General features: G+C 43.6%; 1 protein-coding gene across 5 annotated transcripts in view; it reads right to left on the reverse strand.

Moving 5' to 3' along the window:
• The window catches only part of fmnl3 (formin-like 3), a 33,844-nt gene extending 19,064 nt beyond the window's left edge, over positions 1-14,780 (reverse strand). For all 5 annotated transcript variants that reach the window (XM_052057983.1, XM_052057981.1, XM_052057982.1 and 2 more), the window contains exon 1: positions 14,312-14,780. In XM_052057983.1, the coding sequence (XP_051913943.1) occupies positions 14,312-14,425 (114 nt within the window). In that variant the 5' untranslated portion in view covers positions 14,426-14,780. The remainder of the gene's footprint in view (positions 1-14,311) is intronic.
• Between the last annotated feature and the right edge of the window lie 1,082 nt (positions 14,781-15,862).

Below are 15,862 nucleotides of genomic sequence, written 5' to 3' on the forward strand. Positions count from 1 at the left end.
CAGTTAAGATATGCCATTTTTAAAAAGAAATAAAATTCCGTAGTTTGACAGTGGAAATTTCGAACACAAATGGAATTCGTTCACTAATGTTAACACATTTAGGGAACAGTGAGTTTGGGAGCCAGTCTGAGCTTTATTGTTCTAGCTTTCGGTTTTTATAAAATAAATCTCCCGCCAAAGTCCGACTTAAAGTCCAGTGCGACTTAAACATACTTTTTTCTTCTTCGTGATGTACTTATTGACTGGTGCAATTTTTACTCCAGAGCAAATAATTGCCTGTAAAAAATGCTAATTGAACTTGTAAACAGGATGTAAAGTGATTTCCTTTTAGGAAATTTGAGAATTTGTTTGCAGCGGCATCCCTCATTTATAACAATATCAACAATGCCCCTCATGAGCAAAACCACCAATGACCTGCCAACTTAACTCTTGAACACCGCCTCTGGTCAAAAGCTCAACACACTGATGTGTGAACCCACAATGTCCACAGAGCTGGTCAAAATATGTGTTCATGTGAACACAAAAAGCTCTCATGACACTTACGGGAATCTCACATGACAGCATTTTCAGCTGATTTTTCAACGCTGGAACCACATTGCCTGCTCATGAATCACGTTGTCTGCACCGAACTAAAAACACGCGAGTGCATCGCGGTTGTGTCCACGTACACTCACAGGTCACTCCAATTGGTGCATCATACTGAATGATGTTTCAAATATGTGTAAGCTTTATAAAGCTCCAGAAGAGTGTCAAACAAAAACAGCATTATCGTTGCAAAAACACTGGTCATCATGAATAAGATAACATTTCATCTTCGAGATCACTGTCAACAGATAGTAAAAGTAATAGTAAAACAGCTCTAAATTACATTCTTGCATAAAAATAAACAGTCCTAGGTTGCAAAAAAAATGTCCGGAAGCAACCAATGAAGCAAATGCAGATGTTGATAAATTGATTTGAACAAAAGACACCCAGGAGAGAAAAAGAGAAGCAACATGCATACCAGATGTCCAGAATTACAACAGGAATGTGTGGTGTTTATGGAAGTACTTCTGATCACAACTCGTTTCTCTAGTCTGACCCAAAGCGTACTCCTCCTTTTTTTTTAATCCTTCTGGGAAACATCCATCAAGCATCCAAACTCCCGGCATCTTCCACATTTACCTTTATTACACTCTATGAGCATCATGAACACAAGACAGATTTGATGGATGGTAAAAAACAAATTCTTCATTTTATTTTGTTGTACGAGAAAAACAAGTACAGTAAAGGACAATTACCGATCGCACTAAGTGGTTTTGTCCCAATGCCACCCTGATTATGTAACACAAGTGTCATGATTCGGTTTGGGACCAACAGGTGGCACTGTAGGGCTCCCCCTGCAGTTGCACACCTATTGGTCATTAAGTAATTAGGGCTTTAAAAGGACTCCCAGCCTGACCACTCATTGTCGAGTCATTGTTTGCTCTTGCTACTGTCATGTTCGGTTGTTTGCTGTTCCTTTACTGCTGTCAGGTTTGTTTCGGTCATGTTTTGGTCACTGTTCTGTTTTAGCTTCACTTGTTATTTTTATTTGCTACTTTGGACTGTTTGTTTTTGGATTTAGTTTTCTCTGTGTTTTATCAATACACTTCTTCAAGTTCACCCTGCTCCTTCCTCCTGCCTGCTTTTTTTGGGGTCTACCACCACCTCGCAATCGTGACAACAAGGCTGATCAACAAAAAAAACAACTCTATTAAATCCAGATATCAGGCCCGGCATCTGTGCAGGCCTGGGGCCGAGCTGTTTTTTTTTCCTCAGCCAGTCATGCATACTGATGCACAAGCAATGAACCAGGGGTCTTTTTTTCTTACTTAATTGGGACTATATGAAAGGAAATACAGCAGACACATATATGGATTTCATTTAGAAAAGTAACATCTAATGTACTCTTACTGGGTTTGAAATAAGGAACAAATCAATTTGGTTTGGTGTCTGTGGAGGATATACGGTCTACGAGTTATAAAACAGTCTGATGGCCTTTCATTCATTTCAGTCAGTTGAAGCCTGAGGCACAGATATGTGTCAGCCTAAATAGCCAGAAAGGGGTGAAAAATCACAATAACAAATGTAAGAAGCTCGAATGAAGCAGTCGAAAAGCACAGAGGATATTTCCTTGATTACCTCAACCGAGTAACTACATTTAGCTAACTTCATTTTGCTTTCTCCAGCAGAGATCCAATTCAGCACTTCCTGTGTTTATAAGAAGCTAAAAACAAAGCAAGGGAGCGAGCAGCTATGCTTTATTTACTGCTCGGACCATTTTAGGGGGTAAAATACTACAGAAATGTGAAAAATGTTTGGCGCTTGTTATGTACTACCCACATATTCTCCTCCAACGAGGCCCTTCTGCTCTGACCTGACTCCATTCAATGTGAAGCTTTGTTTTCGATTTTGGTGCCATGCCTTTTCCATCCTTTGACATTTGAGACGTTTTTTTCTCCTTATAGAAAATGGCTAACAATAGCTGGTGGGCTGGGTCACGGTTTGCCCCCTGGTGGATTTCAGAGTAAAATCCAGCTCAAACGCAGCACTAGTACAATATGCAACCTGATGAACTGGTTTGATAACCGTCAATATCTTCTTCCATCATTGGGGTGGGGCCACTGTTGTAAGCTGCCGGCGGAGCTATTGGGAGACAACTCCAGATGTCCCTGTATATAAATCTAGTCTAATATTTCTTTCTGGGGGGTTGATGTGAGTGTGCAACGCTGTATGATAGTAATACAACTTCAACACACAATGTTAAGGGAACTCAAGCAACCTGGCATGTTATGGGGGGTATTTTTTCCTGAAAATGTGTAATTTTGACAGTAGTTAATGTGACCTCATTTCACACGCCCTCTCTCATTTGTCATTTGTTACAGTACATTATTATGTTGTACAGAATACCATGTCCTAACAGCGATTGGGCATGGCAATGTTAACCATTATCTAGTTCAGAGTCAACCCGTGTATGACGTTTTGCATTGTTTGTTAGCATTAAGCTAAGCAAGGTTTCCTTCGAAAAAGCTACGTTGTTTGAAACACAGCCGGTGCACTTCCCTTCGTTTTATGTTTAGCTTGAATATTAAACTTCAACTGGAAGTGACAATAAAGAGCTTGCAGCGCCCTTTTTGAAAAAAAAATTCACTATATGCCAAACTGCTGCTTGTTTACAAGTGAGCTCAGACCATTACCATTATATGGCAATCGTATCAATTTTTTTTCTGGCAAGTCAAAATGAAAAAAATAAAATAAACGGTCAAATGACAGGTTGCATGTAAGAAAACATTTCAGTCGAGTTTACGTATCTCAAAGCACCACCATAGTAGAATGGCGTAAAAATGAACTGTTGGCTGGACTTCTTTCCTGGAGGTGGCACAGCCCACTGAGAGTGTGAGAGAATGCTGAGAGATGCTGCTGCGGAGCTGAATAGCCGATTAAGGCTTGTTATTGTTGGCACTTGCATCACGCACAGTAAGGGCGACCTGAGCAGTAAAATGATGACATCTGACAACTCCGACTGATTAAATGTGATTTTGCACACCAAAAGTAGTCTCAATGGGATAGGGTGACGACAAGCCATCTCACGAAATGCTCACTTGAGCCAAATGGAAAACAGGCAGACAAAGGAAAGGGTTCGGCTTAAAAGGTAAAGCATTTAAGGGGTTCATAAGTTGTTGGTCCGGGTGTAGATTTCGGTCTGCAATCCTGCTCAGACCCCCCACAAATAAAGGGGAAGGTGAGGAAGGCGGGGGTGCTGCAGCACAACTGGCCATTGGATTGGGCAAGCCGAACTGCCCTGAACTGGCGGGCTTCCTAACCCGTGCTGATTTACGACCTTGCCTGGGCTGGCTTTATGACCTTCAATTCCCACTGGGCGATCCCAGAGAGATGACTGGAAAAGAGGCAGAAATGTTTTCCGACATGATCTCTCTCAGCTTTATACTTGGATAGGGGAGAACTGCAGCATGTGCCAAACTAAACCCAGCTCTCTTTTACAGTCCATCCTACAGAAGGCTTAGGTGCCAGCTGATATCATACAGATAGATGCTTGTAATAAAATCCATAATTTATTTTAAGCTTTGCTTTTACATGAATAAAAATAGTCAGCTGAGCAACTGCTTAAGGTTTTTTTTCTTCGAACCTCCAGTTTCTTTTCCATTCCTGTCCAGCCCTAAAGTATCAAATTAAACAACCAAATAAATCTTTTGTTCTCTGCCTTTTACTGAAAATGTGGATGGTTATAAATTAGTCACTTGTGAATCCACCTCATGAGCGCAATTTATTTGCGGTTTGGAAATGGAGGTGCAAATACCCCCTGCCCTGGAAGAGTCTTCAGTAACACAGCAGATTTGTTGCATAAAATAAAACAATAATCTACATTAATTCCCTACATCCATGATCTGAACCGTTTTATCCTCTGAAGTGTCATGCTGGAGCCTAATCCGGCTGGCTTTGGGCAGTACGCAGGGTACGCCCTCAACTAGTTGTCAGCACTCACAATTGTCAAACTTCAAGGGAATGATTGTAGACCATTGGTCGGCTGTGTTCACCCCCACAATGGTGCCCACGTACACTTCTAACTGTATCGTCTATGAGAACACCAAAAAAAAAAAATAGAAATAGAAAATTCCACCCATGGACATAGTTAGACTGCGCTTTGTGCTAGACTTGCGCTGGGCAACAGAAATACTAATAATAAATAAAATAATAATCGTCACATGAGAGATACAGTGAGTCGGCGGTTGCCTGGTTGCCCAACCCCCCCCACCCCCCACCCCCCAGTCACCGTGGTAATACAATCCATACTATACATTGCCTCGAGACAGACAAAACCTCGACAAAACAAAGTAACATTAAAGAGAGGTCAACGAATGGATAATGAGAGGACTGTAACTATTGGTGCATTTTGACAGAAGATTGTCAGAGACATTTTATCAGGACACCTTGGAACTGTTTTAAATTGTATAATTCCTCCTTGAACTCATCTTTTGACCTTTGGCCTTCAGCAAAAAAAATATAATTCTTCATTCATTTATTTCCATGGCCATACTGGCTGTGAATATATTTTTACAGTGTGCTGATGGTCCATTATCACAGCTGGCACTGCAAAGTGTGTTTCCTTTTCTTCACAGACTAGACGTGGCTGTCATCAGCTTCGAGGGAAAAGAGTGGGCGGCTACACGGTTCACAACAGAGCGGACGCAGACGCCCAGCTTCACCCAAAACAAGTCCCAGCGTCGGCCCATCAGGGTGGGGTCCCGGAAACACGGGCTCGTCTGGAAGATGGATCAAGGACCCCGGCTGAAGACGACCAGGCGTCAGAATACATCATTAAATAACGGACACATTTTGGGAAGAGTATCGGCAATGTCTTTGATTGATTTATTGATTTTACATCTTGTGGAAATGTACTTCTACTTGGCTGTATCCTAAATTTGAAATCCATCCACGATCTGTTGCACTCTACTCATAATGGCTGGAGTCTATCGCTACTAACTTGTTGGGTGACTTGTTGCCGGTCAATAACAGAACACATATTGACAAACAACCATTCATGCTCACATTCCACACATTTTACTCTTCAATATCCCTCTATAGACCACGCTTCATAAACTTTGTGTTGGAAGGGATCATTGAGAAGATTGATGCATATTTTCATCACTTGACATTTTCACCAATAATTTGACCTTGAAATTGACCTTGCAGCCCACGTTACATGATCAATATTTTGATCATGTAACGATTGATTTTGAACTTTAATCCCTCACATGTTTTCTATAACATATACTGTACAAGTTTGAGACAGTTATTTTTCGTGTAGCAGCAATGGGGACTCAAAGTAGCCACCCTCTCAAATTTACAAAGAATATTCAATGAATACGCCATGAATGGCAAATAACCCTAACCTTTGGAAAGCTTGTCGACTGTGGAAAGAAAACAAAAGAGTGATTGGGTTGGAGGGCGCCGGGGGAAACGAAAGTGAGAAAAATGAAAGAGACATAAATAGCAGCATACGCCTACAGAAAGACACCGACGCAACCCCCCAGGATGACACAGCGCACATTTCTGGAAACAACGGGTGACCTGAGCAAGGACGTTAACTGTTCAGGTGAACCATCAGAATGACGTCACACGTATGACATCAGTGTGAAGCGGCCCAACATCTCCCGGTGTACATACCGGTACATACCCTGCATCAAGCTGGCTTTTTCTTCATGAGACACCAAGACATTGTTTGACTTTCCCCTTATCCTGGCCACAGAAACACAATGAGAGGAGATGGAGCAAGTCCCGCGGCCGTTGTCGTCACTGCGCTACTTGGGCTTCCTGTACAGGTCAGGAAATTAAAAAAAAAAAGACCAACTTGACTAATGTCAAGGTTGTTCTCAAGCTATGCCCTGCAATACGACCACGTGTGTCTTCGCACATTGAGCAGAACAATGCGCAAAGGAATTGTGGGTGGTTTTTTTCCAGCACAAATGTAAGAGCTGAGATTGTGAGAAAACGCCGGCACCCTTTCTCTGAGCAGACATCTGATCAGGCTCTTTGGACTGGTAATCTGAACTCGGTGGTCACACCAAAGTAGGAATCTTACACAAAGATGCTAGAATACTGTAACCAAACAAAAGCAAAGCTCCCTAGAGTTTCTTAATTCATGTTTGCAAGCATCCATCCATTTTCTGATCTGCTTATCCTCACAGTAGTCCCGAACTGGGCACACGTAGACGAACAAGCATTTGCGTGCTCACACTCACGCCTATGGACAATTTAGACTGTTCAATCAGCCTGCCCATGCATGTTTTTGGATTGTGGTAGGAGACCGGAGTACCCAGAGAAAACCCACGCAGGCACGGGGAGAACATGCAAATTCTACACAGGAAGGCCAGAGACGGAATCGAACCCGGTACTTCTGCACTGTGAGGTTGACACGCTTATCACTCGGTCACCGGGCTGCCTCTTTGCAAACAAAACACCGGAATACTCACTCACAACCATATTTGGCAATCCATCAACACGTCACTTATCTGCAAATCTATCATCACTATTTCGACTTGTTGACTCCACAATGACGTTTTGAGCATAATGTCAACTGGTTGCGAATCACTTAGAGGAGAAGACACAGCGGAGCCACTCGCAACATCGGATGGGAGCGCTGAAGGAAATGAGTCGCTCATCTGAATTGATTGAAATGGTGGCGCTTCCGTCGAGCGAGGGAGAACGAGTCAAGGAGAAGTCAAGCAGGATTTTGAACACCTATTCGGGCACCACCAACCAAAGAATTGAGAGGTCCCCGATTATTTGCATGATCCACTGATTTTCCATGCTGATTATTATTATTATTATTATTATTATTATTATTAGCGTAGCGAAGCGGTTGGGATGAAAATCAGCACCTCCAAATCTGAAACCATGGTCCTCAGTCGGAAAAGGGTGGAGTGCCCCCTCCGGGTCGGGGAGGAGATCTTGCCCCAAGTGGAGGAGTTCAAGTATCTTGGGGTCTTGCTCACGAGTGGGGGTAGGAGGGAGCGGGAGATCGACAGGCGGATCGGTGCAGCGTCTGCTGTGATGCGGACGTTGTATCGGTCTGTCGTGGTGAAGAAGGAGCTGAGCGAAAGGGCGAAGCTCTCAATTTACCGGTCGATCTACGTCCCAACCCTCATCTATGGTCACGAGCTATGGGTCGTGACCGAAAGAACAAGATCCCGGATACAAGCGGCTGAAATGAGTTTTCTCCGCAGGGTGTCCGGGCTCTCCCTTAGAGATAAGGTGAGAAGCTCGGTCATCCGGGAGGGGCTCAGAGTCGAGCCGCTTCTCCTCCACATCGAGAGGAGCCAGATGAGGTGGCTTGGGCATCTGATTCGGATGCCTCCTGAGCGCCTCCCTGGTGAGGTGTTCCGGTCATGTCCCACCGGGAGGAGACCCCGAGGAAGACCCAGGACACGCTGGAGAGACTATGTCACCCAGCTTGCCTGGGAACGACTCGGGATCCCCCGGGGAGAGCTGGAAGAAGTAGCTAGGGAGAGGGAAGTCTGGGCTTCCCTGCTAAAGCTGTTGCCCCCGCGACCCGGCCCCGGATAAGCGGTAGATGATGGATGGATGGATGGATGGATGGATGGCGTAGCTGTAAATTCTCATTCTATTCCTCAACAGTCCATGTTGTGAGTAAATTCTGTCTATAAACACTCAAGTGTCGCTGAAGATACATTATTGTAAAGCAGACACTCCCATCTGCCATTTTTTTTAAATGGTTGTACTCACACTGATGAAATGTGAATGACGTCAACATTGACTCACCTTTCATCGCATCAGTCTTGACTCAAAAAATCTGAATTTGTGCAACCTCTGGTCAGAATATATTGACTTAATGTGTCATAGACAGACAGCTTTCTTAACAACAACATGAAAACTGAAGCACAAAGCCAAACATTGATCATAAATATAAACTGATGGCTAATCTCGTGAAACAGCTTTCTGTTCTGAAACATGTAATACGAACAACTTGAATGACTGCCATTTGTTGGAAAAAGGTTTGTAATGGAAACGCTATCATAAAAGTATTTTTGTGTTACAAGCTGAAAACACCAAGGGGTGAACTCAATACATTGTCTTTGAACACAGAGGATATAAACTTGTGTTAAGTGTCGCTCTGACTTTTTGAGATTCCAGGAAAGTGTGAAAAAAACAGTGAGACGCCAGTCCAATTCCTACTTGCAAACTCTTATAATAGAAATACTAGTGCGGTAACATTCGATTGATAATGAGCTTCTAATGACCAATTCCAAGAAGTATCTTCTGTTTGATTGAATGATAAACTATTCAGTCAGTCAACTAACACCCAGGAGTGAACAACTGGCTCAAATACACTGGCAACATCTCTTCTTAATAAGCGTTACAAGTCCAGTTAGGAAGTGTGAAATCGCCCCCTGTATCGTCAATCAAAGACAATGCCCTTTACACCTTAAGGGTCTCTCGTCTCACTTTCTCCTCCCTCATCAGGCTCCTCAATTTGAGGACTTGTCTCACTTTCACCTCCAATATCAATTTCCAAAATCTGATGAGAGGGTAAACTTTTCCTCCCCATTGCTTTTTTATTTTATTTATTTAATTTTTTTCCACCAAACGGAACATCCACTTGTTGGCCTCTCAAGGCCACATGAAGTGAGTTGAAGGCTGGAGACTATGATCATCACCAGGCTTTTTGAAGGCCACGTGATCACAAATCAAATATAGTGAGTTGACCGTCCTGATGGAGTCGCATGTTCATGAAGCTCGTAATGTATTGTAAGCAAACTTGCGAGGCAGTTGAGGGTGTTAAGCCTGTAATCAACTGGCACCCAAAACCTAGGAAAATCGAGGAAACGTGAACAGAAGCATGAGGGAATGAGTTCAAAATAACTGCGGGGGATTGCTCAAGAATCAGAGAAAGGAAGTACCGGTATTCCTTCACTGCTGAGGCCAACATCCTGTTTGTTCCTGTCTGTGTGTCCATGCGGGGCAGAGGGAAGCCCCCATCGACGGACGATAATCACAAGGAATGACAGGAATGCAGGTACACGAACGCCTCAATTACTCATGCCGGCCACGCTCATTGACACGCTGGCCAGTTCAAAAAAATGAAAGAGAAAAGGTCACTCAGAGAGAAGGAGGAACAAATGCAATGCCATACTGTGTTGGGATAGAAGTACAGCACATGAAGCAGAAAAAAAAGCACAGGAAAGATTTGACAAGACTTCCTTTGGTTGGACAACTTTCTCAAACTGTGAGAAAGAACACAAACTGATAAACAGAGCAGAAGCGGTCCATAAATCTGATATCTAGCGGGTATTTCAATTGGCGTATGATAATTCCACATGAAACAAAGTGCACAGAAGCACAAACGGCATCAGGGGATAACGAATAAGGAATAAGCCCCTCTCCGATACACCGACTGACCGTCCCCCCCATTGTACTGAGGGGGAAAGCATTTCTCTGGCCTACTGCCTTGAAGATTGCACATGCATTCGAGCAGCTTGACTCCCTCCACAAATTGTATGTATACACACACACACACACACACTGGCACAGGCATGTGTCAATTAGAGACTTGAATCATGTCAAAGCTCTGTGTGTGAGACTGAGCTTGCACACAAAGCCACACATGCTGTATGATAATTGCAGACATGTTGGATGTTAACAGTCGTGTACCTTAACTTGACCTCTCCTTTCCAAATAACGGCACGGAGGACAGAATTACAGAAGCACTAAAAATTGCCCATAAAATGTGGCCCACTTGGGGGATCGTAGCCCGAGGGCGCGCATAGCCAGGTGACAGCTAAAAGCCAGACTTTACTGCTTTCACCCAACTCCCATAATCCCCCTCTTCCTCCGAGGACACGGCGGTGGGTGCCTGAGCCAGATGTACACACATCGGGCAGAAAAGACGAGCACAAGTCATGTGAGAGAGAGTGTGTGTGTGTGTTTGTGTGTGTGCGTGTGTGTGTGAAGGGGAACAAAAGTTGGGCACATAAATGAAGGGCAATAAATAACACTAATCTAGGTTTATGCTCACTAAACACTTCTAGCATCTTGACTTCATTAGTTCCACTTATCAGACACCGCAGCTTTCTTCTGATTTGAAGAGGCAGCGAGTGAGTCACCCAATCAGCATGGAACGTCTGGAGAGGACTGCGCCTGGATGTCAGTGGTTGAGCCGCCACTGCAGCAATGTGACCAATCAGTTAGGGTGCTCTCGACCGCGGTCACAAAGTTAAAATTGTGCCCGCGGAGCTCCTTTGGCAAACAATTGAACATGTGTGTGTTCTGCTGCTTAAGAAAAAGAGCAAATGTTGGTAAAGTCATTACCGCGGAGAACAGTTGCAGGCAGCCATGCTCTTCAAAGGGAATTTTCCCTCTGCGAGCGCTCCTGCAACTTGAATCCCGACTCGACCGCAGGAATCCAGCGGTGGACGGCACGGTGAAAGAGGATCCGGTGCCAGACGCACACCTTTCAAAGTGCCACCCCCACTCCTCTCACGTCATTTTCATAAGCGCCGACTCATATGGACAAGCTTATTTTGGAGCCACGGTGGGATCTGGGAATGTGGGAGTTCGGAAACACTGACTGGCTGAACGGGCTAGAGATTGTGTTTCATTTGAGGAAGTGAGTAAGAGCTACCAGCATATTGGAAAAACTACAAATACAGCTGAGCAAATGCCACAACTAGGGATGGGCATACAAACTGATTCATTGGTTGTTTGTTGCGTTTTGAAACAACTGAGGCGGAGGGGAGGGAAGTGGAGACTCATTTTCTTTGTGGTCAAAGTTGAAAAAAAACGGTTGTACTAGCAGACTGAAGTCCTCAAGGCTTTACAGTCAGCTGGAGAGGAGATTTCAAGATTATTCTACTGGTCTATAAACCATTGAATGGTTTGGGTCCTGAATTGAAGAAATGCTTGTGGAATGCAAACCAAGTGGGGCTGTGAGGTCTGCGGACTTGGGTCAATTCGTGGAGCCCAGAGTTCAAAGCAAGAATCGAACGTCTTCATGGTGACGCACCATGAAGACGTTCTGCTTGCAGGCAAATAGAATAAGCTCCCAGCAGTAATGAACAATTTTGATCGGCATAATAGTATATTGATGAGCTGTGTCAAAAAAGGTCCCAGCCTGGTGCCCCAAAAGATATATTTCACATCCAAATCAAAGGTTTTCCCCTTGGAATTCATCTCCCTCCAGCACGCTGATGTTTTTCTCAGCCAGGAAGTGTTGTATGCTCAAGAAATTGTGAGCAGTCTGGCCCGCCGCTGCTCTTGCCTCTTCTTGTGCACTTTGCCAAGCAAACAGCGCAGGATTTCTTCTTAGACGTGTTGCTCGATCATCCAGCTCACAACTGAAGTGGAAAACTTTAGTTTATCATTTTAAAAATAGCTTTAGAGAGTCCTGAAATTTTTATGACCTCCTCTGGGGGAGGATCCACTTCAACCCATAGCTGACATCGTTCTGGTCTTCTTTCAGCAGCAAACTTACTGGAAGTGAATCAACAGTGCCTCTTCTGGTGGCGGCCAAGTCCCGCTCTCCACTTTTGTCGACAATCGATTCCACACAATCATCACAAAACGCTTCCATTTATCGTTTTTCTGCTCATCCTTTGCATCTACGCAGGTGTGCAATTTGATGCTGACCCAAATGTGGATTGTTGTTAGTTGACTTGAATTGGATTGTGCAGATACACCTAATTAAGTGGCCAGTGCGCAAAGAGGGAAGAAGACTCAACATCTCGCAGCAAAGGACGGAAAATGCTAAGCAGCTGTTTCCAGACACAGAAGACAGAAACGAGAGGTGTAAAAGAAGAGCGGAGACAAAGTATTGCGAGCTCGGCTTGCGTTTCATCTGCAGGAATCCAACTCCTCCTGGGCCGTCTACCGTGGAGGGGTCCTGGGCGAGTCATTAGGGCAGCCAGACGACTACAATGAGCCAAGGCTGTTGCGCGCATGACATCATTGTGGGCTGCTGTCATCCCCCTGGGGGCTCCGTGTGCTTTTGTCCAGGAGCATGCACAGTCACACATGTCCAGTTTCTCCCGCTCACATCAGAATAGCATCATGCAACAGGCAGTGGTCCCGCCGAGGGGAGAAACAGACCATGTTAAAATACCCTTTTATGAACTTCTTGCAGCTGCTTTGATGCCAGCAACAAAAACATGCAGCAGGAAGTAATCGGCTTAATTTAGAATATTTTGGTTAAAGTAGAAAAAAACCCGCCCCAAACTCATTGCCAGACTTATATTCCTGAAAACGCACAAGAAAGGCCTCAAGTGATCTACCTTTATCTCTCCGGCAAAAAGCGATCAGGCCACCATTGTTTGATAAGACCACTAAAATATACAAGCTTGTTGTGCTTTCCCACAAAGTGAAGGAAACGTGTCGCTAAAAGAGGTTGCAGGGCGGAGAACTTGTGACAGAAACAACATAAATGTTGAGTCTACTGCCCTCTTGCCAAGAAATCTTCTCTGTGTGGCTTCACATAATAACAGTGAGCAACTTGCAGTTGCGAGTGTATGTGCAATTTGGAGATTACATATGTGGATTTCAAGATTTGTTTGAAGACAACACCATGACTACAGACGTACAGTACGTGAAACTGTCACAGGCAAAACAAAAATACAGTCATGGAAATGACTCAAGGAGTGGGTGTTGCTTTGTTGTAATGTTTCTGACTGTCATCTTAGCTTGAGAAAAAACTTGGACAACCAGGTGCTGAGTAGATTCTTGTAAAGCAAATCTAATTTAGAAATGGCTCTCTTATTTTAGTGTCATTGTGCAATGGTTTATGCAAACATACCTGTAGAGTCCCATTTATTCCAGCCTCTGATTAGGCCATATGGAATTCAATAGAATGAACAGAAAGGGTCTTCTATTCCTAACAATATTAAGGGCTTCTTCACTTAAAAAGTTCAATAAAGTGAACGCTTGAGTTTATGAGGACATTCATCCGACTTGACAAATAAAGAGGCCATTATATATATATATATATATATATATATATATATATATATATATATATATATATATAAATAAATAAATAAATAAATAAATAAATAAATAGATCGGTTGTTACTCTCTTGTTACAATAGAGTGTGGGGAAACACAATGCAAATGTCTTCAATTTGTTTTGAACTAGAGAACACCCTGGGGAAACCAAAAGTGGGGGAGAAGAAGAACCAAAAGTGTCATCTGTTCTTTTGGGAAAGGCCCGAAAACTTCACACTGGTGACAGTGTCACTTGAGAGTAGAAGTGGCTGTTGACTGAGAGCTCATCATTACATGAGGTCAACTTCATTCAAGTGAGTGTGTGTGTGCTCACACAGAATGCAGTGATGTACTCGTCATATGCCATGTCATGTACCATCTACAGTATACTTATATATATACATACTGTATATAAAACACCCACGCGCGCACACACACACACACGCGCGCGCGCGAGCCTATCACACGGCACACCTCTCTTCCCCCCATCCGCGCCGTGCTGGGTTCACAATTCCAGCCAAATGCTGAGTTGTCTGACTTTTGGGGGAGACAAAAGAACCACAGGAAAGGAGGGGGGTAACCCAGGCGGTTTTAGGGGCGGGCCAATACAGGTCACGTTTCAAATACATCAAAAATCATTGAGTTTAATTCGCCAATGTTTTACATTTCTTCCATTTGCAATTAAAGACAAGTGAGAGAAGACACGTGGGTTTTGCGACAAAGTGTTTCCACAGTTAGCGTAATGGGTGCCTTTGCTTTCAGTAGCTCCACAACTCACCAAAACGATGGCGAACTTCTCCTCCAGCTCGGTGGGGTCCGGCATGGGCACCTTCAGGGGCAGAATGTGATGCTTCATCTCTGACTGGCCGTCCACACTTTCAATATTACCCATTTTGCTTTTCACAGCCTTGTCGTATCCTCTTTCTTACACTTACACTTTGTAAAAACTATTTAAAGTTAATCCAAGACAAAAGAATAAAAACCTCTCGACTATTCCAGTGATGCGATCAACGTAAAAATCCAAAGGTTCCAATTCTCCCATGTAAAAACCGACAGTGCAGTAGTCTCGTTGTGCTCAATCCAAATGCCATTTATTCATGCGTTTCCAGTCCGCTCTTCTTCGGTACTGCTTTCCGCCACGGGCCCAAGTTTCCGCTTTTCTAAATCGCGAGCAGCACTTGAGAAGTCGCTGCTTGACTTTCTTACTTGGCTACGATGTGTTTCCATTCATTATTGTTGTGTGATCCTGATTAGGCTCCACACAGTGGGCGTGGCTTTTCGTGTCGGACACACCCCTTCACAGCGAAGCACGGTAAGACTATTGGTCCAACCATATGTCAATCACGCCTTCGCCGTTGGCCTGTCTTGCACATCTGCAGCGACACTCACTGAAGCAGCTGGACACAAGTTGCACATTGACGCCACTTGCTGGGATTAAAAATTTATTGCACTTTGACCTTGCTCGAGAACTCGTTGAATAATGCCGCCCTCACTACTTCTTTCTACCCCCCAAATTTGCTGCTATTTCCCCAGTGTGGGACAAATAAAGGATATCTGAACTTAAATGAACTCTTTTCATAGAAATTTCCTCAACCCATCTTCCACACCGGCATAATTAGTCTTTCGTTAGAGGGGGAGTGCAAGGCCAACATATATTCAGCAGATTTGAAATGTTAAGGTTTATCATCAACTGCAGAGTTTTATTTAATTTGACAAAATGATCCGTTTTGCTGAGCTAGGTGAAGTCCTTAAAGTCTTGCCTGAGGATTCCTTACTGCTAGGCAATCATCTCCATGCCTTCTTTACAAGAACTTTCATCAACACTCCAAAGCGTTCAAAGAGACCACTTTGCTTTAATATCTTAATGGTGGAAAAGGTCGCCCGTGTCCCTCTCCATTTGATTTGTAAATTACCGGTATGCAGATTGTGTGTCACCATGAAAAAGGTCCATACCGTCATTTTGCTGAAAAACTTTAACTCTTGTCATTAACGTTCTACTGGGAAAACCAGCCTTCACTATCCTCACAATGGGCCAACAAGTTTATTTTGCGGGCCGCTTCCTGAATAATTTCAGCACATGCTCAGTAAGAAGATGGAATAGATGCGGACAGTATTTATTTGTATATACGGACCACTCAAAACAATCGTGAAGGATTAAAGGTTCTCATGTGTTTTAAGTGGTAGCACGAAAACAATTATGATTACTTTAAAGGAAACTTTATTCAAATTTCCACAAAAATTCAAACCGCGATGGAATTGCTTGACTTTGCTAAATATTAAGTCTTCCACTGATCTAACCATTATCATGAACAATAAATGGCTCAACATG

This window comes from Hippocampus zosterae, chromosome 2, assembly GCF_025434085.1.
Source record: "Hippocampus zosterae strain Florida chromosome 2, ASM2543408v3, whole genome shotgun sequence".
Taxonomy (NCBI): Eukaryota; Metazoa; Chordata; class Actinopteri; order Syngnathiformes; family Syngnathidae; genus Hippocampus; species Hippocampus zosterae.